The 26,803-nt window shown below is 38.9% G+C and overlaps 2 protein-coding genes across 6 annotated transcripts in view; one reads left to right on the forward strand and one right to left on the reverse strand.

Moving 5' to 3' along the window:
* Positions 1 to 9,293, reverse strand: part of LOC308063402 (inter-alpha-trypsin inhibitor heavy chain H3-like) — a 26,980-nt gene extending 17,687 nt beyond the window's left edge. The window contains exons 1-7 of the mRNA XM_080386331.1: positions 8,186 to 9,293; positions 5,764 to 5,787; positions 4,085 to 4,251; positions 2,956 to 3,060; positions 2,369 to 2,531; positions 1,325 to 1,435; positions 167 to 292 (exon numbers count right to left, since the gene is read on the reverse strand). Coding sequence (XP_080242457.1) covers positions 167 to 292; positions 1,325 to 1,435; positions 2,369 to 2,531; positions 2,956 to 3,060; positions 4,085 to 4,251; positions 5,764 to 5,787; positions 8,186 to 8,275 — 786 coding nt within the window. The 5' untranslated portion in view covers positions 8,276 to 9,293. The remainder of the gene's footprint in view (positions 1 to 166; positions 293 to 1,324; positions 1,436 to 2,368; positions 2,532 to 2,955; positions 3,061 to 4,084; positions 4,252 to 5,763; positions 5,788 to 8,185) is intronic.
* A 137-nt stretch (positions 9,294 to 9,430) lies between these two features.
* NEK4 (NIMA related kinase 4) lies at positions 9,431 to 26,776 on the forward strand. 5 transcript variants are annotated; one of them, XM_080386305.1, is made up of 16 exons: positions 9,431 to 9,626; positions 13,086 to 13,352; positions 14,372 to 14,569; positions 15,421 to 15,528; positions 16,174 to 16,328; positions 17,000 to 17,138; positions 17,928 to 18,353; positions 18,799 to 18,852; positions 19,081 to 19,224; positions 20,066 to 20,206; positions 20,591 to 20,657; positions 21,048 to 21,154; positions 22,477 to 22,565; positions 23,220 to 23,425; positions 24,967 to 25,100; positions 25,800 to 26,776. In XM_080386305.1, exons 1-16 carry the CDS (start codon positions 9,534 to 9,536, stop codon positions 25,890 to 25,892), a joined length of 2,421 nt encoding a protein of 806 aa, XP_080242431.1. In that variant the 5' UTR covers positions 9,431 to 9,533; the 3' UTR covers positions 25,893 to 26,776. The 5 variants fall into 5 exon arrangements, 4 of the variants coding, with proteins under 4 accessions (XP_080242431.1, XP_080242433.1, XP_080242432.1 ...); XM_080386307.1 differs by having other exon boundaries at positions 19,141 to 19,224; XM_080386306.1 differs by having other exon boundaries at positions 9,431 to 9,590.
* The last annotated feature ends 27 nt before the right edge of the window (positions 26,777 to 26,803 follow it).

A 26,803-nucleotide genomic window follows, 5' to 3' on the forward strand; every position in this document is an offset into this window, starting at 1 on the left:
TACTGTAGGGAGTGGGCTCATGGCTGGCAGAGCCCCTGGGCTGCCAGTTGAGTTGTCACACTCAGCTCTCTGTCCTTTAGGGAACAGTTATCCCTTGTTGCTCCCTGACATTTACCATGCAAGCTAAGCGGTTCAACAGGTCAAAATTCCCAGCTGTCAGATTTACCTGCAAACTGTCTGGAGTTGGTCTCTTCACATCATATCTAACAGTAAAATCCCCATCCAAGACAGACTGTGAGCAATTTGCGCAGGTTCGCTGCTGATCAAGAGCTGGTTTGAAAGAGACATGCCCCTGAAAAGAAAAGCTGTCATTAGATCTGAATGTTGAGAGCTGCAAATTTTCTACAGAACACAAAGAAGTTTGCATTTTTAAAAAAACTCGTATATTGATATTCACATAAAAATAACCTGTTTTATCAGGTAGGTATTAATTTATATCAATCGGTATTTGTAGAGGAATTATAGAGGAATGAAGTCAGGTTAATTAACATTGATAATATACAGCTGTGGGCTTGCTTCAGGGGCAACTGTTGGCCAGTTGGCCAACATGGATAATGTGCAGCTGTGGCTGGTTCCTGCTAAGCAGTTAAATAGCTCCCAGGGGTATGGAAGAGGAGCCCTGGATGAAGAGAGACCTGGAAGAAGCAGAATCCAGATGCAGCAGAGACAAGAAGCAGGGTGGGCTGACCTGAAGAGGACTGAGAAACAGCATGGCTGGTAGGTGAACTCTTGAAACCTTGTGGGGGGTTGGTAGCTGTGCCAGGGCAAGTCATGGGAACTACTTACTGAAATTAACCTGGGATGGGGTGGTAAAAGCCTTGTTGCAGCTGGCTAGTTTGGATAGTGCTGCGACAGGTATTTGATGGGTAACTGATAGATGAAGTCTGCTATCTAGAGCTTCCTTCATATATTTACTCCCCCATCTTCCTTGGTTCAGCCCTCTGTTCCAAATGACACCTTTGATAAGGTTGTTGGGCAGTCTATGTCTTAGGAATTCTGCTACCTCCATACATGAGAAAACTACCTGTTACTGGTTTGGTTCTTCTGTAAGAAATAGTCTCAGTATCCAGGTTTCCAACTACTGCTGTGGGACAAGGCCTACTCCTTTGGGTACAACACCATGCTAACAGCTACCTGGCTTCTGAACGGCATGGAGATGGCCTTCAACTTGCTAGCTTGGAATTCAGAGCTCAGACTAACCTTTACTGCGTTTTCCCTTTTTTTTTTTTTTTTTTTTTTCCCCTCTCACTTCCATTGCTACCACTGACATTATTATTTCAGAATTATAACTGTAATAAGTTACGGAATGCAGTAGCCACTGTACCTTTTTCTCTGAAAAAGTTTTTTTAATAATGTTTTGTAGATCATTGGTGATGAATGTTCCCTCTGCTTCCAGCTCAGTGATACCCTGGGGCTCAAAGATATTTACTGCAATCTGAAATATTAATTGAAAATTCATTGTTATTGATTACTGCCCAATATAAAAACATAGCCATTTACAGGAGTATCAACAGGCAACTACAGATGTGACAGGGGAATTTTCATAAAAGCAAAACATCTTACTTTTTTAATTCATAATAACAGTCAAATATCCACACTTGTGTGGACACCCCATCAGCCAAACAGGTCTTTTTATACATAGAAATTAAAAATAAAGCTAGAAACCTTAATAGAAATGTAACTTGTTCGAAAGCTTGATACTGGAATTTTGCAAAATGTCAATAAATATTATAGTCCTTCAAAAATATAACTCAGCCATTAGCTGTGAGTTGTGCCCAACTTTGACCTATATTTCAGTATGCCTTCTACCATAGTGGGTTTAAAATAATGCTGCATAAACATTTATGATGTTGAGTTTTGTAATGACTCTTACACAGCATTTTCTGGGCATACAAAGGAGAAAAAAATGTGCCTTAGAGCTGGGTTTTATCAAGGCAGATAGGAGTGATATAGACAAGTTTTGTCACGCAAAAGGTGCAGTATTCTAGAACGTGATATATGTATTGCTGTAATTTAAGATTATGTAGTTTCATGGTAGTGGGAGAAAAGTGTAGTTTATGCTGGAAAGGCATTCATAAAAGCTATTATTCTTCTATTTTACCTCAAGGCATCATAATGACTTTTTCAGGTTTCCATACATGGCTTCTTTTGGAGGCTTAGTAGTTGAGCCAATTTGTCAAGCTTACAATAAAAACCTGCACAAAAGCATACTGGTGTGCAGTCCCCACAAGATTCATTAGAAATATTATCATGGCCCTTTAGCTCATGGGAACCCATGGGCATGACCATGGTACTCAGCTTTCAATGGATGTACAGAATTTCATCATCTCTGAAGTTACAGTCCAGTTTGATACAGTTTGCCATTTACCTCAAAATCTTTGACAAGCTGCTTAGGTTTTACTTTGATGAACATCTCATATTTTCCAAACTGTCGCTTCAGCAGTTCCTCATATGTGAGTTCAAAAGTGACTTTACTGCCTGCTTTAATGTTGACTGAGACTGTGAATTTTTCAGTTTTTCTTCCTGAAGCTCTGTATTTAAGTGAGTAAGAAAAAGAATATCTTTATCCTCTTTCACAACACTTATTGTTTTGGTTGGTGGAGTATAATCTTCAAAAAAGGAGTAAAACAAAGTTAGGAATTTTGATCTATTGCTAAAATCGTACTCAAACTGTAGAATTTATTCAAGTTTCCCAGTGAGCTTAATCCCAGGAACAGGTCATACAAAGTCAGTGAAAGCTTCAGAAAATGTCTTTCATAATATATGGATACTGCCTGCATAGTCAGAAGTTGCATTTCCTTTTCATAATCTACAGTACAATAACTCTTTAACTTAATGATTGTTGTTTGGTCCCATAAAAAGCAAACTTCAGAAACAGGCCAGTACAAAGTATTTCCAGTCTCACAATTTGCTATGGGATGATGGTGAGGAACCCACACAAGACATCATTCTTACTTGACAAGACCAGCAGTCTGTCCCTTTGAAACAGCCTTCTCATACTGCTTTTTTGCAGCTTCTTTTTCCTTTATAATTCCAGGATAAGTGACACCATCAATTGTCCTGCAGATGAAAAAGTCCTAGTTTAGCTGAATGATTTGTACCAATACATTACAAGTTACTGCAGGGAATTTTCTGGTTATTGATTGGTTTGCTAAAACGCACTTCAGGAATATGATATTGCCAAGATCTGAGCACCTTCACTGAAGCTAGTCTTCTCAGTGAATTTAGCTGGAACGAAGAGCTCTGTGCTCAGTATCTTAAGAGAATGTGAACAAATGTTTACTTTGAAAATTAATTAGATCAAAACAGGGCTGATAGCAACACTACTTACACCTGCCATGTTCCTACACTTCAGCAGCTTGACTATCTCATCTCATCTAATGGCCTCTCTAGATGACTCACTGGTCCAAGTGCAGGTGTCCACAGCAGAGCATTTCATTCTTAGATTCCCTACACAATTAAACAGGCATTTCTCATAGGGGATTCGTCTCATCCTATAATAAAAGTTCTAGCATGCATTAAGAGTACTTGTGCTCTAAAAGCTACTGTTTCTTTTCACTGGAAATAAAACAGGCATTGTGTGATTAGCAGAGATGGACTTGTTTAAACTGAAATAAATCTCATAATGGTGTGAGAATTGCATGTTACTGCAACTAAAGGTATGAATGTAAAGGAATAATTCTCTCTATTTCCTGCCTTTCATTCAAATATGGTTTTTCAATGAATAGAAAAATTAAGCTATAATGCCATCAGGGAAATAAAGCAACGGAACTGGTTTGATAACACCAGGGTAAGTGGTATTTTGGAAAAGGTAAATGGAGCTCCAGAGAAGATCCCCTATTCCCTAAGGTCCATGATGATGAAAAGAAATAATTGAAAATTTGTCATCTTTTTATAGATGTGCCAATGTTTGCCTTTCTCCAAGTGTCTTGCGTGTCAAGTTAGTAATCCCAGAAAATTGCCCAGGAGGCATTTAGAAATCTATCAAATGGTAATGTAAAAATGAGCAACTGGGTTCAGTTTCTCCCAGTTGCATTTGCACAGATTTTTAGTCTTCTCCAACAATAACGTCAAAATTACGCACATGCTGAAATTGGTAATGAAGGCTGTCTTAGGGAGTTCAACATCAAAGACTACTTCTTTGTGCACATTTCCACGATTGACAGCTCGACTGGTGATGACATTGTGGGCAAATCGGGAAGTTACTTTACTATCAATTTTCATGCTGTAGACTTCTATCCCGTTGACAACCTGTAAATTGAAAAAAGAAGAGCTAGCTGTTACACTGATGATTGTGTTGAGCAGCCATAACCACAGTTTTTAAAACTAATTGCAGCAGAACATTCTATCACTCCAAAGCAAAACAGGAAAGACCTACTGGGTTTCCTTGGATATCTACCACACTGCCATCACAGTGTTATCCCACAAGTTATAACCATAGGTGTAGAGGAATTATAGAGGACTGTATGAAAAGTTTATTTGTAAAAAGGTTGTAATGATTGTTTAAAAACATGAGGTATTAAATGTTAAAAAGGGGGTGGGGGTGGGAATTGTAGAGGAATGAAGCTGGGTTAATTAACATTGATAATATACAGCTGTGGGCTGGCTTTGGGGTGGTGGGTTGGCTGATGTAGACAAGGTGCAGCTGTGGCTGGTTCTGTTAAGGGGTTGAGAGCCAATGGAGAGAGCAGCTGAGGCAGAGAGAAGAGAGAGCGTGTGTGTGCCCTGGATAAGGAGAGACTAGGGGAAGGCAGCAGAGGGACTGGCACAAAGGGTATGCTGGTATGTGATGGTAAAAGACCTTGTTGCAGCTGGCTAGTTTTGAAAGTGCTGTGACACATAGCCTCTTTAACAAAATACTACCACCACAGCAAAGATACTTGCATTGTAAGAATAATTTTTTTCTCTACTGAGACTGTAACTCTTTTTATGGTTAGTCAAAAAGCACAACAGCCTACTGCTGCCTCACTGTATTAGTGACTGTAATTATCAGCCGAGTGGATGATATCTACAGCAGGGATATAGGTAGTCATCCTGTTTACAAGTAGACCTAAACAATTCCAGGCGTCTCAAAATTCCATTTTATGTTACTCTTAACTTCTTCACTACTGAGGCTCATTCTCATTTAAACAAGGAAATGGGTAGGGCATTACTTAATTTCTTGGAATGCTCAGCTACAATGTTGCTGGACACTGTATGAAAGCATAGGTAACAACAAATGTGACTCCTTGGGCAACTCTGCAAAAAGGTCTGTTTCTTGCAGCAAAACCAGCACTGGAAAGAACCTTGGAGGTTTTTTAGTGGGCCTGATCTCTGACTGGTTGATTAAGAAGGTCTCCAAAGAATTAAAGCATTGCTGGAGTCCAGGTGCCCAGTGGAATCAGCCTCACAGGTGAGGTCTCTTACCTTCCTTAGAAATAACTGCAACATAAGAGTAAAAATAAAGCCAACATAGAATGGTTGTCTGCTAGAGATATAGAGTTGACTTCAAACAACTTTGCTATTTATTCTAATACAACAAGGTTAAAAATCTTTTGCTCATTCTCTTTCCTTGTCCAGGAGTTTCCATCAGAGCTTGGAAAAGAACTGTCTGGTTAGTCCAACTGCCTAAAACAAGCAACTGTGGGCTACTCCCCTCATCCTACACACTCAGAAATATCCATTTGCTCAGACTGGACTCAAAGAAACATGTGAATGCAGTAAGAACATACTTGTCACTATACATCTTTCTCAGTAGCCTGGACAAAACCAGGTTTTACTCACCAAGTCATTATCAGCGTTTCGCTTCTGTAAAGAGAAAAACAGAGGAAAAAATCATGACTACGGTAGGAAAGCTGCATTTAGAAATAAATCACTTGGCACCTATGTAGTTACCTTCTGCTTCCAAGTCCAAATAAATTGTCCAGGAGAAGGAAAGCTTGAGAAAGGTCTTTATTAGAAAACTGAAGTAACTTTGAGGGAAGAGCAAGTAAAGGCATCTGAGGCAGGTATAATTACTTTGCTTATAGAGCGTTCACAGTTCTGGTGAATCTTTTGGATTTCAATTGATGTTAGTGTATTTTAAATACTGTGGGTTTGAAAGATATGTTAAATTTTGAATGTTGCTGATTTTGTATTTTGCTGAAGTGACACAAGAAGTTCTCTTCTTTCAGCTGAAAAACAGTAATGGACCATCTGAGACATGAGGGGAGAGTGAGAGGAAAAGAGACTTGAATGCTCAGTGCCACTGATATTTAAATGTTGTTGAGACTAAAGAACAGACTAAAATCTCTTAATATGGCTTCCTTGAGCATAGGTTGGCTGTGTGGTGACATCAAAATAAAAACAGAGTATCTCATCCTGAGGGTGGCATCTTTTCCTTGGAAATTCCTACTTCTGGGTCCTGTGGTATATATTTTGCCTTTTCAAACTAATTTCCTTTTGGAAGAAAAAAGGAGGTTTTATCAAAGCATAAAAAACCCCAAGTTTGTACACTTTTTTCCAGTTGCATACACTATCCAAACTATCAGTCAGACCCATCTGTACACTTTCAGACTTGTGCCTAAATTTTTCCTGTTTGACTCCAGGAGACTCTCATTTTAACAAAAATAGTAAGATGGTCATTCAGCAGGCTTACACAGAGGAGAGGCAGTAACTATGAAAGGTTGCATCAAGGGGGGGGTGTGTGGGGAAGCTGTTAGAACTTTTTTTTTGCATATTTGCTCTAAAAGAAGGTGCAAAGATCAGAAGCTCCACAAAAATACCATGTTCTCTTGTGAAAGAGAAAACAGGCTTAGAACATACATACTGCATCATGTTAAAATAACAGCTTGTGTAACTCTGTTCCCGTAAGCTTGGCTGCAAATACCTTATCTCTTTTGGCTCTAAGAGCCTCATGGGTTATATTTTGTGCAAGCATATTAACCTGCTCCACCGAATAGGGGGGTAAAGACACAATAAAGTATCAAGTCAGATACACGTCTCCAGTACTTTTAATCTTTCATAGGAGTTTTACAGGTTGGAAAGTGAAACAGAATTATTTTTTTTTATTTTGGAGTTTTTTTCAAGACACTATAATATATCTATGGTAATGCAAAGGTTTTGGGGGAGGCTTGTAAGAGTCTGGCCAAAAATTTGGTGTACATTTCTCTGGGTTCCTCGTTCAAAATAATATAAAGTATATAAAAATACTGGGAGAATCAGCTGACTTTTCTGTAGTGTTTCTGCATGTACGGATGAAGCATTGCACCACAACTTGGTCATTTTCCACTTAGAAAGGTTTTAGCATTGCAAGACATACAAAGAACGGGTAGTGTGGTAGTTGGGAGGACAAAGCTAAATGATATCAGGGTTACATAATGGTTAAATAAGAATCCATGGCATCTCCAATTTGCAGCCATAAATCTCAGGCTGTTTTTTTTTAAAGTTAGATATAGTATTATCCTGATTTTTCACAGAAAAAGTCTTGGCAAAGACCATAATCTAATCAACAGAAATTGACAGTAAATTGCTTTGTCCTGTTCCTCGCAGCAATATACAATGCTCCCTAGAGAGATTTGCTCTCTGTAACTTTCCATAGTATGTAACTACTGAGAGAGAGGAACATAATCTATTGAGGTGAGGAGTAGTGGCTGGCAACTTCAATGAAGCATATTTGGCAGAACATCAGGCAGCACTGCCTTACTCAGGGATCCAGTCAAAACCAGAATGGCCCCTTTAAGGGGCAGATATATATTTCATGTTATGCTAACATGCAAATGTTTTGAGAAAAATTCTACCATGTTATTTGGGTAGTGTACATATTTATCTGGATACCATGTTACATCTCTGTTTTCTGCTTCCTGGAGGCCTCTTTTCACTGATACTTTGCCTTGCTTCACAGGTGCTAGTCAGTTCCCTGGCAGCACCAACTGTTTTACACATTTAAATATAAGACTGCTAAACCATTTTACTATTATGTGGTGACGACAGGGAAAACAAAGTGATGCTTTTAAGAGAGATAGGAAAGCCTCTTCAGAGCTGATTTAAAACTGAGGCTGATTAGAGGTGAACTAATTCAAGCCCCAAGTGTGATCTTGTGTTCACTGGTAACAGAGAACACAAAGCTCCTGGTGGCATCACTGTGTGAACTCTCTGATAAATGTTGATAAAGGCCAGGAAGTTAATCTATGAAGAACAGGAGCCCCATACATGGTTGACTACTTACCTTGATGTTTCTGACATGTGTTTCCCAAAAGGATGATGATGCAAAGGCAGGAGTCAGTAACAAAACACAAAGCAGTAGGTGGGTTTCCATTCTGGAAAAAATAAGGTTCCAATTTGAACGATATGCATAAATATATATAATGCTTTGTTTACCAAAAGTTAATATATAACCCAGTATGAACAGTGGGATTAAACATTAGGCGTTTGGGAAAAATCAAATACTGAATTTAAAATTTGCATAATCTGCAGAATACTGTTACAAAATACTGTTACAGTATTTACAGAATATTTCAGCAATGTCTCTACTATGTAGTATCTCCAAACAGAAATTCAAGAGCCATTTCTGCACAGGCAACTGAGACTGATCTCTGCTCCAGACCCACTTTCCCAAATGAAACCCGTCATCTTTCTAACTCTTTCTTAAAGCCTGTCCCTGGCTCAAATGTATTGCAGCTGTAACAGAGCTTGCAGTCTCCTAACCCATTTATGCTTCTCTTCAAAAACTGCCTCCTGTAATCCTGTCTATCACTCAGGTGCACGGTTTAGGTATCATTATTTAACCTGTGTCCCAACTAGTCTAAAACTTCTTATTACACCCTCTCTTATTCACCGTCATTGCTGAAACCCCGGTTCCAGCTCCCAGGGTCCTGCACCTTGCACAATCAATACCCGTTCAGCCCGCTGCTGAAGGCCCGTTTTATTCGTTACCTTGACAGTGTTAATTCTCTCTCAATCTTTTCAACCCATTTCATCTCCTCTGTTACATGAAACGCAAACCTTGAGGACTGGGAGTTAAACGCTTGGTGATAACAAAACATCCAAGCCTACAGAATCTGGGGTATTCTCTGTGCCGCAGTTGGCTTTCTGACACGCGCAGGCCTGTGAAGGACACAGCATAGGCTCGAGGCTCCTTTTCAACCAGTCTGGAGTTTAAAACGCAATTTTCTGCCCCTTCCAAAGGTGAGGGGCAGCTGGGCAGGGCGGTGGGCTGTGGTGGGGCGCTGTGACACGGCTGCCCGCGGGGCTGTCCCCGGCCTTCTCGGGGCTCAGCACACGGGTCTCCTCAGGCACGGGCTGTGAGGGGCCGCGTTTGTCTCCCGGGCCGTGACCAGAGGCAACGGCAGCCTCACGACGAGCGCTCGGCGCCTGCCTCACACCTCCCTCAGGCTCCCGGCGCCCCCGCGACATGGCCGCCCCGCCCGTGCCTCCAGCGGCCGCCGCAGCGCCGCCAAGCGCTGGCGCCCGCTCTGCTCGCCGCTCTGCTCGCCGCTCCGCCGCGCTCTATGGCAGCGGGGAGGGCCCCGGGGGCGCCGGCTGACGGGCACTGAGCGGGCCCGGACGGCGGGAGGATGCCCCTGGCTGCCTACTGCTTCCTCCGAGCCGTGGGGAAGGGCAGCTACGGGGAGGTGAGCCTGGTGCGGCACCAGCAGGACAGCAAGCAGGTAGCGAGGGGCTGGGCGTTAGGGCGCTCGGCTGCGGCCGCGGGTTGGTGTGAGGGGAGAACGGCCGGGGGTGCCGCCGGGGCCGGGGCCTGCGCTGCGGCCGGGGCCGGGGCCGGGGCCGGGGCCTGCGCGGGGTGTGCGACCTGTGGCCCGGCCTTGGCCTGTGTGTGGCCCTCACGGCAGCCCCGGCTACGAGCAGGGCGGTAGCCCGGTGTCGGGGTGCAGCCGTGGCCGTGACCTGGCGTTGGGGTGCGACTGCAGCCACGTCCCTGCCGAGGTATTCCTGGTGGCCCTTATCTATAAGACTTTTATTAACGTGTGGAGAAGATTTCGCACCCCCCTCCCCCGCCCCCCATCCACACACACACACTTTTTAATCTCAGAAAAAACCCAAACAAACAACCCCCCGAAATCCTCACTTTTTTTTTTTTCTTCATTTAAGTAAAACTGCTTATTGGGTATTTTAAGACATTTAATGCTGTGTTTTGGGGAGGAAAGCCTAGGTTTGGTATTCCTTTGGGTGACAGGAAAATACAGCCTGCTTTTTTTAGCGTGAAGCAGAAGAGGTTGCCCTTGGTTTGTTACTGCTTGTGCAGCCCCTTCAAGCTGTGCGTGTGTGAAGATGAAAGTGATAGCAAGGATGGAAAAAGCAGCTGGTGTTGGCTTTTGCTGGCATCAGCTCTGCTGGGGGAAGACAGGTTTTGTGTTTGCTGCATCAGCTGTGGCAGAACTTGGCAAAATTTTGGTTATTGTCAGTATTTAAGTGTACGCATTTTTTTTTCTTTGCCTTTTTGTTGGAAATTTGAAGTAACCTGTCTTGTCTGGCCAAAGCAGATGTGTTTGATAGCAAATGCAAGAGGATAAAGAAATGGGGATGGAGAACACCACAGACCAGTACTGCAGAAACCTTAGGAGCCTTGTGCCCAGGATTTGACTAGAGCTGATGGGAGAAGTGTTTGTGCCCAGTGGTCATCAGAGGGTTCGTGCCTTCTGGATGAAGGCAGGGATGAGGCTGGAATCTGAAGTGAATCCCAGCAACCTGTGGGGTCGGGTAGCAGCGATGGTAGCATTTGTTCCCTCCAGGCCAGTCACCACAGTGCATAGTCCAATGTCTGCAAAGAGTTGCTAATCTTGTTGTCCTAAAAGTAAACAGTGCATTGAGGTGACTTTTAACCGTATACAAGTCCTTGGATTTCACCTCTTTGTCATGCTGCTGATCATTAACGTTGGCAAAAGCCTTTTTTCCTTATCGTTGTTATTTTATCTTAAATATTTGATGCGTTTTGCCATGTCTCATCTTTTGCCAACTTTTATGAACTTCTGTAGCAGGGATTTTTTTGTGGTGGCTTACATAGTGCTACGTCTTCTTCAAAATAAATACTTTATTTAAGTATATTTGCTGTTAACAGAGTGCTGGGGTTTTTTTGTGGAGAAGGTCAAGTGGCTCCAAATTTTTAAAACAAACAAATAAAAGAAAATTCAATTAGTACACAATTCAGTATCAGATAAGGTGGAAGAGTATTGTAATAGACTTCATGGGAATCTTGCCAAGATAACATGCTCATTAAACCAAATATAACCAATGCCATGTTTAAAGTTAGGCTATGTGTATGCTTTTTGCATTTTAGTAGTATATTGTCTAAAGATAGATGCTGATACAAAGCTAAAAGCTTTTGGTTTCCGTGACCAAGGATACAGTTAATGATTGGCTTGTCACACAGAACACAGTAGTTACAGCATTTCTATGTTATTTTAAACTTGAGTGATGCTGTACGCCATTAGTTTTGTTATATTCCTCTTGGGGGCTGTGTATTGTCACAGGTTTTAAGAATTGAAGAGCTTGTCTAATATATGGCAGACCTCTGAAACACAAAATCAAAAGATGCTCTTGATTTCTGCATAATTGGTTGCCTTGGTATACAGAGGAGCAGTCTTCCTCAACACTAATTGAATGTGCTGAGCTAAAGTAATAGGGCCAACCTGGAAGTAGTCACCCTAAGCAATTGCCAAGGACACTGAAATTGAATAAATAAAATTTTTTTGAGATGTTTCAATGTAAAAGCTCTCCAGATAAGAATGTGGTCAGGTGTATACCAGGGTCTGATTGTTCTAGAGAAGGATGATGCCCTGAAAGTGATTACCACAAAACTTGTATCAGGAAGGGGGGCAGATCAGACCTAAATATTGGTGCTCTGTATGATGAACGTGTACTATGGATTTTATTGTCTCATCTTGAGCTTCAATTATACTTTTTCTAGAGCCTGACATTTCGTAGAAGTAAGTTCAGTGTAATACATGTTAGGGTAGTAAATAGCAGCTTTCATGTGTAGTTTTAAAAAATTCATAACCCATCTTAAAACAGAGTAAAAGAAATTTAGAAATGAGCATAAGACCTTTTGGCTCTTTCAGTATGACCAGGAGTAGTTCATTTCTTCTTGAGTAAGTTTAAGCCTGCATATGCAGAAACTCCTAAATGCAACAGATAATCTGTTTTAAGGCAAGTTTTTTAAAAAGTAAATTGTGTCTGCTCTCAGGTGTTTGTGAAAGTATTTTCTCAGTGTACCCCTAACTGTACCAGCCCTCCAGGTGCATCACTTGCTACCTTTCTTTTCTTGATAGAAGCTTTTTTCCTGTTCTCCCATGCTTCACTGTTTTGTGGAGTTGTTGTACATATCAATTAATCCCAAGTCAGTTCTGTCTTGGGGGTCTCCTGCCAGGTACAAGTTTTGTAAGAAAAGAGTGAACAGATCTGAAGAGTTCAGCAGCGTTATTTTGTGCATTCAGCAATTCAGCTGGGTATTTCTTGTGAATATGACAATGGGGAATTTGTAATCTAAGCCTTGAAACTGAGGTTTTTAGTAATTCTTTTGATCTTGGAATGTGTGATCTATGTTTGGCGGAGCTGTGAGATGCTAGTTCTTGAGTTTCTCTCTCTTTTCCTTAAAATAAAATGAAAGGGGTTAGGTTTGGTTTCCTAGCAGAGTAGAACAAATTAAGTCTAGCCAGGTGACTTTTGTCCTAGACATCCACTGCCATTATTTGCATATGACTGCATACTTTCCTTAATGTTATATTTTTAAAGTTGCTATTGAAATGGCCTGTTTTGAGAGTAACTGTGATGCATGAACAGGTATTTCAGGCTTAGGAGGCAAATGACACACATGGAGAAAGAGAGCTGGGGAAAAAAAGATAAATGCGAACATTAGTCAAAAGAAAGCAAAACACCACAAAACTCCTGTGCAGTTTTATTCAGGGAGATGAACAGAATAACCACGCTTTCTCCTTTTTCATGGTGTAATGGTAGAAATGATGTATAACTGCTAGACAAATTGCAGTCTCCATATAGAATAATGTGTGGAGATTTCAAATACTGTATTTCCTTTAGATTTGGGGAATTCCCTAGGGCTTCTGTATAATTATTTTAATCTCTTATGTTATACCTTGCCATTTCTTTTACAGTATGTCATCAAAAAGTTAAACCTTAAAAATGCATCTGTCCGAGAGAGGAAAGCAGCAGAACAAGAGGCGCAGTTGTTATCCCAGTTGAAACACCCAAACATAGTCACCTACAGAGAGTCCTGGCAGGGGGAAGATGGCCTATTATATATTGTTATGGGCTTCTGCGAGGGAGGAGATCTGTATCACAAACTTAAAGAGCAGAAGGGCAAGCTTTTGCCTGAGAATCAGGTGGTGGAGTGGTTTGTCCAGATTGCTATGGCACTACAGGTAAAATAACTTACAGCTTTGTCACCTTCAGATACAAATTTAATTTGGCTCTTTCTGCATTGAAAAATTCCACTGTTAGGCTGCAGTCTGAATTCCAGTTTGGCATGGTTAGCATCTAACTACAATGGTTATTAGTACATTAAAAATGTTCACAGGTCATTGCAGTCAAATTAACTATTTTAGTTAAGAAATTGCTGTGACATTTTATGTCTACACCTTTGTATCACAGAGGTAAACAGTGGTAACCTCCAGGATGTTTGTAATGCTAGTTTGAAATGCTTCTTTGGTTTGAAATTTTAGATTAAATGTACAAAATGTAGTTTAAAAAAAAAACCAGTCATTTCAGAAGCATTTTGTATTCTGTGGTTTTGCTGTGTTTTTTAATGGTAAGCTTTGACTACTAATTAATAATTTCTATTAAATCTTATCTCACTCTGTTAAAATTTAGTAATTGGAGGCGATCAGACTTTAAAGGCAATTGTTACTGTAATAAAGACCAGATATAAAAGTTAACACTAAGAATTTTCTGTCCAATTTCTTATTTCTATCTTTAACGTTGCCTGTTGTGATCAGACGTATGCAAGTCTACAGTACTGCCCGTTGGTTTTATTAAAAGACTAATTTTTTTCCCTGTTTACACAAAGCTTACATTGTATTTTCTACCGAAATTTTATGCTTAAGACTAAGAAATGATTGTCAAGAAATGGAGGCACTGAAAGTGAGTTGAAGTCTTGTCTTTACGTTTGTATTTCCTCTCTTCTGCTGGCGTGTTAGAGCCACACAGGGAGATTTTGCTAAAGCGGTGCCAAGTTTTGGGGCCGTGCCTGTATAAGTCATTCCTAATATTAATTCACTGATACTGTTTTTAGCATGGGTGCTCCTAACTTTGATAATGATGCATATGTCTTTTCTGTATTTGCATTTTCCCTCTTTGACCTGTGTAACGTGATTTTACTTTTCAGTGCAGAAGAACCAATTAGGAGTTACTTAACTCTATTTGTATGTTTTTTTCCCCCCAGTATTTACATGAAAAGCACATTCTGCACAGAGATCTTAAAACTCAAAATGTTTTTCTGACACGAACAAATATAATCAAAGTGGGTGATCTGGGAATAGCCAGAGTGTTGGAAAACCAGTGTGACATGGCCAGCACTCTCATAGGCACACCATACTACATGAGCCCCGAACTCTTCTCTAACAAACCCTACAACTACAAGGTAGAGTATGTTAATGCAAATGTTTCTATTTCATTAGGCACCTTGCTTTGTCTGAGAGCTTTACAATCTTATCTATTGTTTTTAAGTTCTTACTGCTTCCAACACTCTTTAACGTCCCCAAAGACCAAAAAAAAAATAGGGGAGAGATTGGCAGGAACCTTTATTTCTGGTATTGTGTTTGCTTCAATAAGTGGGAATTCATAGCACGTGATGAGTTAGCACAGCCAAGGTGTTCAGCACGTTGCCTGCCTGTACCTATCACAGCAGGCCAATATAAACAAAAATACCAGCCTATGTTAGATAGCTACATTTTCTAAATTTATTATATAACAGAAAGAAGCTTTATTCTTAGAAGTTTGTATTAGACGTAACAGCAGCATTAAACAAAAAGAAATTTTAAGTAGAGAAGTAAGCAGTCTTGCTGTGAATTTTAAATACAACAAAATAAAGCAAATGTGCTCTTGTATACTTGTTCAGCTCTTGCTGCAAGCCACATACACCATGAATATGAGTGTCTGCAATGAGCAAGAGCTGAGGGGAAGCTGTTCTTCCAATGAAAAATCAAAATATTTTCATTTGCCAGTTAGAATCAATATTGTACTTAAAAAAAACCAACAAAACAAACCCGCTCCAAACAGCAGCTTTCTACACTTTTCAGAGAAATCTGGTGATATTTGGAAGAAAATAATTGTTGATCAAAAGTAAAAGAGTAAGACTGAAGCCAAAAGTTTGCAATGGAGTTTAATAGTTCATTGTCATTAAAGGCCTCTTTGAAAGCACGTGACTAAGTCTGAAGATAAACTACAATTAACAAAAAGTTCCCCAAACTTTTTTTTTTCCCCTTTTTTCAGTCTGATGTTTGGGCATTAGGCTGCTGCGTTTATGAAATGGCTACACTGAAACATGCCTTTAACGCTAAAGACATGAACTCTTTGGTTTATCGAATTATTGAAGGAAAGGTAAAAACTTATAAACTTTTTTTATCTGTGCTTGGATTTTCTGTATATAACTTGAAGGTTATATTATTATCATCAAAAATATTGCATGGAGTTAAAAATATTTTGCACGTTACATGCATCATCATGCATGTTGTAAGACTTCATGGTGGTATACAATGCAGTATCAGACACAGGGAGTTACGATTTGTAGGTACTGCTAGAGTTCCTTGTTACCCTTTTATGTAACTAGTGTATTGATTAATTTTCAAAGTTCTGAGGTGGCTTACTTTCTTAATTTTATTCTGATTTAAACATTGTGCAAAAAAATAAATCACTATTCATGTGATGCCATTTTCCTGTTAGGTATGACTAGCTTATTTAAGTATCTGTCTTTCTTTGGCATATAATGAAGTTAATATGAATTTATTTTGTATAATTTTTTAAGCCTATTCATGGAACTTATGAACATTTCTTAGAGAAAACACTTAGGAATTCTGTATTCTGTTTCATGTTAAGCACTTGAGTAGCTTTCAGCAAATAAACAATGGGACTATTGTTTATGCAAAGTATGTAGCTGAATATAACTGTCATACGTAAATAATCTAGCAGTAGCCCCTAACGACAAATATATTAAATAATATCAGACTATTCCCTTCCCTTTTACAGTTGCCACCCATGCCAAAGGATTACAGCCCACAGTTGGTAGAAATAATACGAACTATGCTCAGTAAAAAACCTGAGGAAAGACCTAGTGTGAAAAGCATACTACGACAGCCGTATATCAAGCACCAAATTTCTTTGTTTTTGGAAGCCACAAAGGCGTAAGATACTTCCATTTGAGTGATTCTGTGCGAAATATTCACGTTATTGTGGTCTTTGTTTTACAATTTTTCCTATTTTTTGTAGCAGGATAAAATAAGTTCTATTATTTGCAGTTACAAGGCATATGAACATAAGCGTTTCTTTAGATTCTTGGAGAAACAGGAGGGAGTTAGAATGGAAACTAAGTTTTTTTTTCTGAAAATGCAGAATAAAACTGTGCAATGATTAGAACTGCACATCTTATTCAGAGAGTTTTAAAAAAAGTACCACCAATATCTTCAAGGAAATGATAGAAAATATACATCTTTCTATATGGTTCTTTGAGGCCATTTATCAGCTGAGAGGTGTAATGCCAAGTTCCTTTTAATATTCACTGATATAATTATTTCTCTTTGTCAGGTTTAGTCAAGTCTTTTACTACTTCTGGATAGCACTGATATTAGTGCTATGCAGAACAAGTATACATTGCAGGCAGAGTCTGAATGGTGTTTTTTCAGCTCCTTTTACAGAAATGAAAATAGGTATGTAGTGTACAGTCTGTTGAACATGCCCAGTATCTTTATGTAAGCTGTTTAGTGGAGTGGATTCTGTTTAAATTAGTATAATCTAACAAAATGTCTTAAGGTTTTATTGATGGTGATTGAATGAGCAACTTTTCTTTTCTTTACAGGAAGGCATCCAGAAGTCATAAGAAAACAGTGAATTCCAAGCCAGAAGATCCTTGTTCTGTGGTCTCAGTAAAGAATGAATCTCATAGCAGGAATGTTACACACCAGAATCACTCCTTTGAGCAAGCCAGGAAATACAAAGTTGTGAGATACAGATTATTTTTTTCTTTTAAAAAAACGAAACAAAACCCACTTGCTTTTCCTAGAGAAAAAACTCAGTTTTATAAGAAGTGCCTTGAGTGTTCATGAGAACATAGATCTGATTCTTAGCAATGTGTAAAATTCATATTAAAGAAGGAATTGTGTTTAGACAAGCATGGAAGTAAATAAACAGCTGTGGATCAGTGAAACTAATTGTAATGTCTGAGCTATAAGGTGTTAACATCCAGTTTTTCATCTGTGGGTCACTGTGAATTACTAATGGAGTATTTGAGGTCAAACATTTGATGACAAATGGTAATAATTTTTAAATATGTGCTTTTGACTGGAAAAAGTTGATTATAGTTGCAACCAAAAATTCTTTATTGTTGGAATTCTTTCCAGTGCTTAGAAAAAGTCTTTTGTAATGGTTAATTTTGTACATGTTTTTTATTTTCTGTGATGAGTCTGCTATATCTGCCTTTCAGTGCTGAAATACCAAATGTATATGGTGTAGTACATCTTAAAAACTGTTGGTACAACTTTTCTTTTATGGTCTAGGTGTACTGCATGTGTATAAACCAATGCCTGAAAATAGGTCCTGCGCAAATACAGTCTGTATCTCTTTAAAAATGTGGGCTGGGCTTTTTTGAGGCTCTCAGTCTGTTATTTATCATAATTTCATTGCAGTTTATGAACTCTAGTATGTTAATGATTTTTGTTAGATTGTTCTTTCATATTTGCATCATACTCAAAAGGTAATTAGTTTTTTTGTTTTCCTTTTAATTCTAGAATGAAGAAGATTGCATCATCAAATACAAAGCCACCAAATTATGTCCTTCAGAGAAACCAGCTGTTGAGCTGGAAAGAAAACTGAGCAATAATGATTTGAACAACCTGGGAGACTCCTTGGCTACAGTTAGTGAAGTGAATATTGATATCTTACCATCTGAAAGGATAAAGTATGGAATTGAGAAGTGTGACAGCGAGTATATTCCAGAGGATAATAAAGCAAAGAATTTAAATATTCCAGGGAACTCTAAAATAACATCTGGTGGGCCAGTGATTAAGGAAGATGAACTACAGCAAAGAGCAAAGCAAACTTTTAAAGCTGAGAATACTGTGTCTAAGCAGTCTTCTGTTGATGCTATAGAAGAAGATGGTGACACTTTGAAACTCCTGCAGCCTGTATCAAAAGACCAAAAGCAAACTGACCTGGTAATGCATTTATGCCTAGTTGAAGTAGACACTGAAATAGGTTTAACTAATGGCCAGCTCTTAAAATTTAGAGAGCTGCTGCACATGTTTTTCTGTCAAAGTGAGATGCTGCTGATGCAATTATTGAGATGATGAGATACTAATGAGTGGTTAGGAGTCTTGGCTTCAGATTTGCAAAGGAAACATGGTGCAGTAGTTCTAGGCTTGCATGTACACGATGGATATTCTGTTTTTACAGGGAACGACAGTTTTCCAGCTGCTAAGAGAGATGGTAAGAATAGTTTTGTAACGTCCTTGTTCTATGTTCTAAATAGGCCTGGCTAATTTTGAGTTGGACCTGATTTGGATGGGGAGCTAATAAGTGGTGATTGTCTTCTCATTGTATTTTGGTCTATAATGACATTTTCTACCCACTTTTCTAATGAGAAATCATTATCTGTTGTAGAGCTTGGATTCTACTGAAAAGCTGCTAGCACCGTCTGTTCCTGTTGTGATTCAGGTAAGTGTCCTTCTTCGATGGTTTAGTAGCTTAAAAATTCTGATACTTCAGGTAGTTATTCTGACTGTATCGAGTAAGACTTTATTGTGGTTCTAGCTGTGATGTGTTAAGGTGGATGCAGTCCAAATAGTAAAGTGGACTGTATGGCTTTATTTTTTCTGAAAAGTGTGTAAGTGTAAATATGGAAATGTCATGTGTATATTTTTTAAAAATACTTTTACTTATTAGGATAGCATCTGTGATGGAGCTTCGTGTGATGCTCAGGAAAAAATTGCCTCTCACTTGCAGCCTCATAGTTCTGTCAGTGAACCCTCTCTGTCACGGCAGCGACGGCAGAAGAGAAGAGAGCTGGCTGAAGTCTGTTCAGAGGAGGTGCAGATACTAAAAACCAAATTTCCTTTTTCTTAAGATGCCTGCATTTTTTTGCTCTTTGAAAATAGGACCTATTTTTTTAAAAAGGGTAGGGTTTTTAATGCTGTTCTTGTTTCACGTGGATCTGTATAACTTCATTGGTAACAAAATGCAGAACATGCAAGATGTCTGTGTAAATTAGAAGCTGTCTGTGTAAATCTTTGAAAATCTCAATAACCCTCACAAGTGTGAGATGGGTGTGCCAGGCGGATGCGAGGAAACAGTAAACTGTGGGCTTTGCCGTGGTACAATCTTTCCTGGCAGTTTCCATCAGGACTTCTCACTGTTTGTGACTACAAAATATATAGCAGTACCTTTCCTGACCGTTGTGGATAAGGCTGCTTGTAGTGGGTAGCAGATTCCTTGTACTTCAGAACAGACACATGTAATGGCTGCCCTGAGCTTATGAGTGCAGACTCTAGGAAGAAAATCTTGGCATGCATGTGAGACAGGGCTCCTGTCACTGAGCAGAGAGCTTTCTCTGGGGAAAGGCACTTGGCTGTATGAGGATAGAGAAGGGGGAGACTGGTGATTGATAGCCTGTTTTTTCTCTCAGGGTTTTGTATTTGAGGGTTGCAAAGGCATTGGCTGAAAAAATAGTGGACAAGATGTAGGGACAGAGAGAAGGGAAGTGGATGGAAGCTGAGTTGTTGGAGAGGGAGGGGTGAAGTTGAGAGGTGTAAAGAGGTTACAGTAGGATCCAAAACCTCTGGCATCCAGTCTTACCATGCAAGAATGTCTTCTAGATTACAGAGTGCTTCAAATAAAAACGGTACAAATTCTTGCTCCCTTCTTTTTCAAGTTCAGAACAGTTGCTCCTCGACCTTTACCTTTTCCTTCTGATATGAAAGCAGAGACAGCACAGAGGTGTGCAGAGCAGCGTGGTGCTGAAACCTCTGCATCTGTAAATAACGCCAAAACCAGTCAAGGTGCCATTGCAAAGGTTAGTGCTGAATACTGTGTCAGCTTATTTTTGTCAGTCTTTCCTTCTGAGCAGTCTGTTCTCTGAGTGTATGCACAGTGAGTAAAGAAATGTATAATAGCTTCCTACCTGATAGAAGTCCTGTGAAGCACCTGGTCAGCGGGATGAGAAGATGCCTTGCTGAATCATGGAGGTCAGAAGCTCCTTCTCTAGAGTCCGTATTAGTCTCATTGATCAAGACCATTTTGTAATAAGTAATTAAACATTTGTCAGATGATGAGAAGTTCTACTCTACTAGCTCTCCTTTCCATGTCAGTTGAAAAGGATTTTTTGCTTTTTAGGTGATTAGATAACAAAAGTCATTATGATGATTGCTAATTAAAACCAAATTAACTTCTTTTGAAGGAGCGGCCTTTGTCAGCAAGAGAACGAAGGAGGCTAAAACAGTCTCGGGAGGAAATGTTTCCCTCTGGTAATTTTTATGTTTGCATCCTGACATTTTAGGTGTAAGTAGGCTAATAGCTTCTTTGTGAAGAAATTATAACTTGTCAGTTCTTTACTACCATCTTCAAAAAGATGCACTAAGGGTCTAGTTATGTGTTAAATAAAAATTTCTGTTAATGTGTCTGTATTTTTAAGCTTTTTGGTTATGTTCAATTATGTTTAGGGGTGACAACTTGTCTTTGAAACGTACATGAAGCACAGAATAGACACCTTTCACATAGAAGCCTCAGTGTTTTCTCTTAGCAGAATACCTACCTGCCTGTCTTCTGCCAGGTGATAGACTTCTTGCAGGAGCGTGAAACTAATTCAAAATACATACAGCTAAGTTGTAAATATTGTAAAAATGTCATCCCTCCAGTGATTCCAGCAAGACGAACGTCAAATAGTGCAGTAGTTGAAGCAAAATCACATATGGAAAATCATGTTAAAGTTGCTCAGTCCTCATCAGATCCCAGTATTTCTCAGGTAAATTGGGGTCATCTACTTTTGAAATATTTAAATGCAGACACAATTTTGGAAGAAAGTGATATTTTTAAAAAGGAAAAAAAAAATATGTGTGAAAGAAACTCTTGGTCAGTGAGAGTGCACACTTTGCTGTAAATACTGCTTTCAGGTCCTGGGGTAGAGTACCGTTCTATAATGCACTTTTTTGTTTGGCTAGATCAGCCTTTCCAGGCTCACTGTGCATTTTCACTCCACTTGTCAGAGATGAAAACTGGGGATCTTCTACTGGTTGTTAGGGGCTCTCTAAATTGCAGTGTTTATTTTATTCTGGAAGGAAAAAAATATCTGGAACTGTGCTTTAGTTACAGTTCAATAGTCTGCTTTAAATTTCTGTAACAACACACTGCCTTTAGCCTGGTACATCTAATTTTGCTCTGATAGTGGTGTTTGAACATTTTTATATTTTTTATCTGTAGTCAGGTGTATACATTTATGTACTGGCAATCAGGAAGTGATGAAAAGTGGATACTTTCTGTTAACATTCTGTTCTTTGTCTAATCAGAAAGTCTTTTTTAATGTCTCAAGCGTATGTTTGACAATCTCCTGCAACATCAGGGGAATGTTATTAATAAATGCAGAAGAGTAACAGTGAAGAAATTCTAGACTGAAATTCAAAGCAAATGCTCTTTTTGGGAAAAAAAAAAAAAGAAAATATAGTGTTTTGCATGTTTTATCTATGTGTGTATGCTTGTAACTGATACCTAAATGCAAAACTTCATATGCATCCACAAACTGGGATTACACAAGGTTCATAACGCACTAGTTGTATACTCATATGCTAGTGGAGTTTCTGCATGCTGTGCTATGCACTGAACGTAAGACTGTAGACCCACAAGGGACTGAAACCCCTGTATGTTTTATGGAATGCTGGGAACTTACTGAACTGATAAAAATTTGTTGAAAAATTATTTTTAAGTGTGTATTAAAGACCAATAGACAGGCTAAAGGTAATGACTTTATAGTATAGTTGGCAAAGAACTGACACAGGTGCACGATTTAATTGTTTTTAATAGAGGCACTTGGTGAAGCATTTATAGTGGTTAAACTGCATGACTGAGATGTAATGCTAGTCACAAAAGCATTTCATAAAGTGCGTTGATGATGTCCTGTGTATTAGCTTCTTTTTAAAACCAGAGCTTACACCTTTTAAGTATTACCAAGCTGAGTCTGTAAACGTATGCTTGTTGAAAGCATTGCTTCCATGTAAGAACAGTAATTCATGCCATATTGATAAATCACTTTTGGCTATTAGGATTTTTGTAATTTATTCCCTCTTCACACAGAGAACGAGAGAAACCCATTGCCTGTCTGATGATGAGTTAAGCTCTTCCACAAGCTCCACAGATAAGTCTGATGGTGATTCCAAGGAGAGGTAAGTATTTTGTTCACTACTGTGCAAGAGTTTTCACTGCTATATTGGACCTTGACTTGCAGTGGGGAAAAAATGGCAGGAATTACTTTCATACTTTATCTCCTCATAGTGAGTGATTGAAGAAGTATGTGATGCATTAAGAAAACTAAAACCATGTGACTGTTGTCTCTGTAACTATAAACTGCCCATGCTGAACTTCCTGGGACATGATTGTGTACCTCTGGTTTTTGTCAGCTGTAGCTTCGCAGGAAACCAGTCTTCCAGCATCAAAGGATGCTGTCAGGATGCATTAAAAGTCTGAGTTAAAAGGTGCCAATATGCTTCCTTTCCACTGTGAATGAGGCTGAATTTATGTCTGATTTTGTCAGTGCAAGCAACTTTTCAAAAAAATACTATTTGTGGCATTACTACAGGTGCAGCTACACAGGTGGCAGTAGCTGATAGGATTGTGACTTTTTGCTGGGTGAATGGCCTCTGAGCCCGGGTTAGATGAAATACTGCTAATGTTGCTATTGATAAAAATGCACAATGAGAAGTAATTTGCGTGGAATATTTAGCAGGACCTCACTAAACTTACTGAAAGTCCTCTTGAGTGCAACGTGGGAGTTGCATCATGAATGGTGACTGAATTATGTCTTACTTCTCCTCTACTAGAAAAAGCACTATGAATGAAATGAATGATTTGGTGCAGCTAATGACATGGACACTGAAAATGGACTCTAAGGAGAACTCTGAATACTGTGTAACTTCAACTCCATCCCCAGAGTTTAAACTTCATAGAAAATACCGAGACACTTTGATTTTACATGGAAAATCACCTGAAGAATCAGAGGAATTAAAATTTGAAGAGATCTCTTCAGGTCTGTTGCTCTGTTACTGCTTTAAATGAATGGTTGTCAACTGCTAATAAACAAAGAAAACCTGCTAGTGGGCAACAGAAGGCAGTCTAACAAAAAATTCTTCGCAAGTTTCAACAATGCTTACAGAAGTAAACATCTTTCAAAATAATTTTGTGTGTGAAACTGCTCTAGTTGTGGTTTACTTGCCAATGAAAGCAACATGTGATCGATCTTTCTAATTTTTAATGAAGAGAAAAGTCTGGTCTGCAATATGATTACCCCCTTCCCCCGTGTGACTTAGACTTAGAAGCTTCCAAAATGAACAGTTGAAGTATTTTGAAATAAGATTTTTAAGGCATTCAAGCGATTTGATAGCTGTAAAGCTTTGTGAATTATGGATAAAGCTGAAATCGTATACGAAGTATTAAACACAGTGGAGGTTTGCACAAATATAGTAGCTCGTCCTCATTGCAGAATTTGGGCAAGCTTATTTTTCCTACAGATACAAGTTGCAAGAACTGAGTAACTTTTCATATTTGAGGTCTGGTTTAGACCTTAACTATGTATATGTATTCCAAAAAAGCAAGAAAAAATGTACTTGCTGTGACTGCACTTACTATGCAACAAGAACAAGTGAAATAGCTGAGGGTATGTTTTTGAAGTCTCAGACCCTCTTGCATTTGTTTTAAATGATAAGGATTCTACTTGTAACTAGTCTGGTGATGGGCAAAGCAATGGGAGAACACTGGATTTCACACTGTTAAGCTGATTCCACGTAGCTGAAGTAAAATACATTGAAAGAGTTTGTCTCTAAACAGGTATGGCAGAATGGTAAAGGTACAAATTTCAGTGGTGGTGGTGGTTTTTTTGGCTGTCAGTTTTTCTCTCAAGTATTCTATAGAGAGATCCTCCAGCTATTTACTTACTATCATTTGGGATGACAGGGCTACTCATTTCTAAGCTGAAATATAATGAGAACAGATACTTTATTTTCAGAAGGTGATCCATCCAATGAAAGAAGTGTTGGGTGTTGCAATGATTAAAAGAGCAAGCTAGTGTTTTCAGTTCATTCCTAATGAAGGCCTTGTTGGCAGCTTCAGCTGAGGAGCAAAAGATTCAAAGACTGTTGAGACAAACAGGCAGATGGCAGAAATGTTGCCATTGGTGTTTTACAGTGATTAAACTTTCTTATATTTGCTGTAAGTACAAGTGATTGCATTATTAAAATATTTGGTGTAGTACTAGAGAATAGTACTTTTCATTGAAATATTATTTCTAATATAATATATGGGAACCACCTGAAACGAAGTTACAGGGATGTAATTGTGCAAACTGTCTGCATTGACTTCGTACCGTCCAGTGTTAGCACCCGAGCACTTCTGATTCAGCATGTCTGTTGGTAGTTTTAGCTAGCCAGTTCAGATAAATTTATTTCATGCAAATGGTCCGTTGGAATTCTGTGATAATATTTAAGTCATCCCATATTCTTCTGTATAGAGTATGAAAATAGACTGTACTGAAAGTAATATCTGCATTTATTTTTTTAAATTATTTTTAAATAGATATGTTATCAGTTCCTGACAAGATCAGGAGAGTGGTTGAAGTCCTGAGGTCTGATGTGGTGCAAGGACTGGGAGTGAAACTTCTTGAGAAGGCATACAGCATCATGGAAGAAGATGATGAGGCGAAGAGAGAGGTGAATGTCTTTCATAATAAAATTGTTTAATTTCTTTATAAACCTAGATAAATGAGCAGGGTCCTTACTCCCCCCTGCTTTTTAGGTACTGATTCAGTAGTGCAAACTACTATTCAAAAAGTGTTCATCTAGTCATTGGCAAGCAAGGGCCCAAGTGTATTATCATTTTTAATGATGAAAAGTGTGATTCTGAATGTAGACTATGTTCAACCACAAATTCTTCAGAAAGCATAGGAGAGCTTTAGAATTATACCATGGTCCCCAAGTTTGTGGAAAATGCAAGGGATGTGAGTAATTTTACTCTGTGATGTTTCTTCAATAGGAATTTCTTTTCACCTGTAATTTTTTGCCTTCACATTACTTGCCTCATGCCCCTTATGTCCAAAGTGAGGAACAGTTTAATATCTGTTCCAAATAGAGGTGAGTAGGCAGTACTTCCAGCTCATTTGATTCAAAACTTGGTTACAAATTAAATACTGCAGACAATTTTAACCCGTGAAGATAGGATTTACATTTTAAATTGTCAGGTGGATTTGGAACTTTCTTGCCTTCAGACAACAGACTCCTCCATTTTTCTTCCCTCCCATCTGTGTTGTCAAACTGTTGCTGCTTTTTGGTGGTGGTTTTCTGTTAATATTTTGGTAGTTCCTGCTTTTTTTCAATGACTACATTTTGTGAGTGTTTTTTTTGCTCTAATAGCTGCAGTTGCGGGAGCAGATGGGAGACAAGTATGCAAGTTACAGTGCGAAGGCACGGCATCTGAAATTTCTTGAAGAAAATGTGAAGCTCTGAACAGAACCTTTTTCTTAAATAAAAGGACTTTACAGCTCATTTGATAGACTGGACCAGCTTATGAAGCGTGTTTATCCATTGACCTCCTTTGCTGGAATAAGAAGGTGAACTTGCAAAAAAGTTACAGTTTGTAGTAGTATTTTTCATATTAGAATGTGAACCAGGCTATCACTTTCTCAGAATGGAAACTGTTTAGTTTTTATTCTCTTAATGAAACTTTTAAGGAGTTGCTTTTTATAGATGCAATGAGGGATGGATACCAAGTTTTGCATACCAAGGAGCATAATAAAAAACTGATTTGAATTTGTCATAGCAAAAGGGTTTTGGAATGGTCGCATACTAAAAGAAATCTATGCCGAGGTTATGGTGTGATGGGCTATAAGCTGTTACATCAAATAGTTGTGAAAATTTAGAAGGGAGAAACAATTACTAATTCTTGTACCATCAAAAGCCCACCAAGTTCTGAAGATTGCCAAGTTAAAGGGCTAAAGGGGGTGGCTGCAATGCTTTTAACTACAGCTTTTGCTTTTGTGTTTCACTGCTAATGCAGTCACCAAGGTGGTGGAAAGTATTTGGTAAAACTGGATAAAGTAAGTCTGAAAATGTTTGAAAGGAACAAAGCCATGGTTACCATGGTCCCAGCTGGAGAAATCCCTTTGCCTTACAAATACTAATTCCTTTTAGGAATACAAGTGCCCAAGACCAGGGTCGCTTAAAGAAATAGGCGTCTTAGCTTTTCTCTTTACGCATCTAGATTGTGTTGCTACACATGCCCAGGCATTGCTATGTACCATCACTATAGAAAAAAACACATGTTCTTTTTCAAGGATAAAGAAATCAAAGGGAATTTGATTTGTAAAATAAAATTTTAAATGCTCAACCCATCTATGCCCTGCCTCTAGCTTAAATAT

The sequence above is a fragment of the Falco punctatus genome, assembly GCF_963210335.1.
Source record: "Falco punctatus genome assembly, chromosome: 4".
Taxonomy (NCBI): Eukaryota; Metazoa; Chordata; class Aves; order Falconiformes; family Falconidae; genus Falco; species Falco punctatus.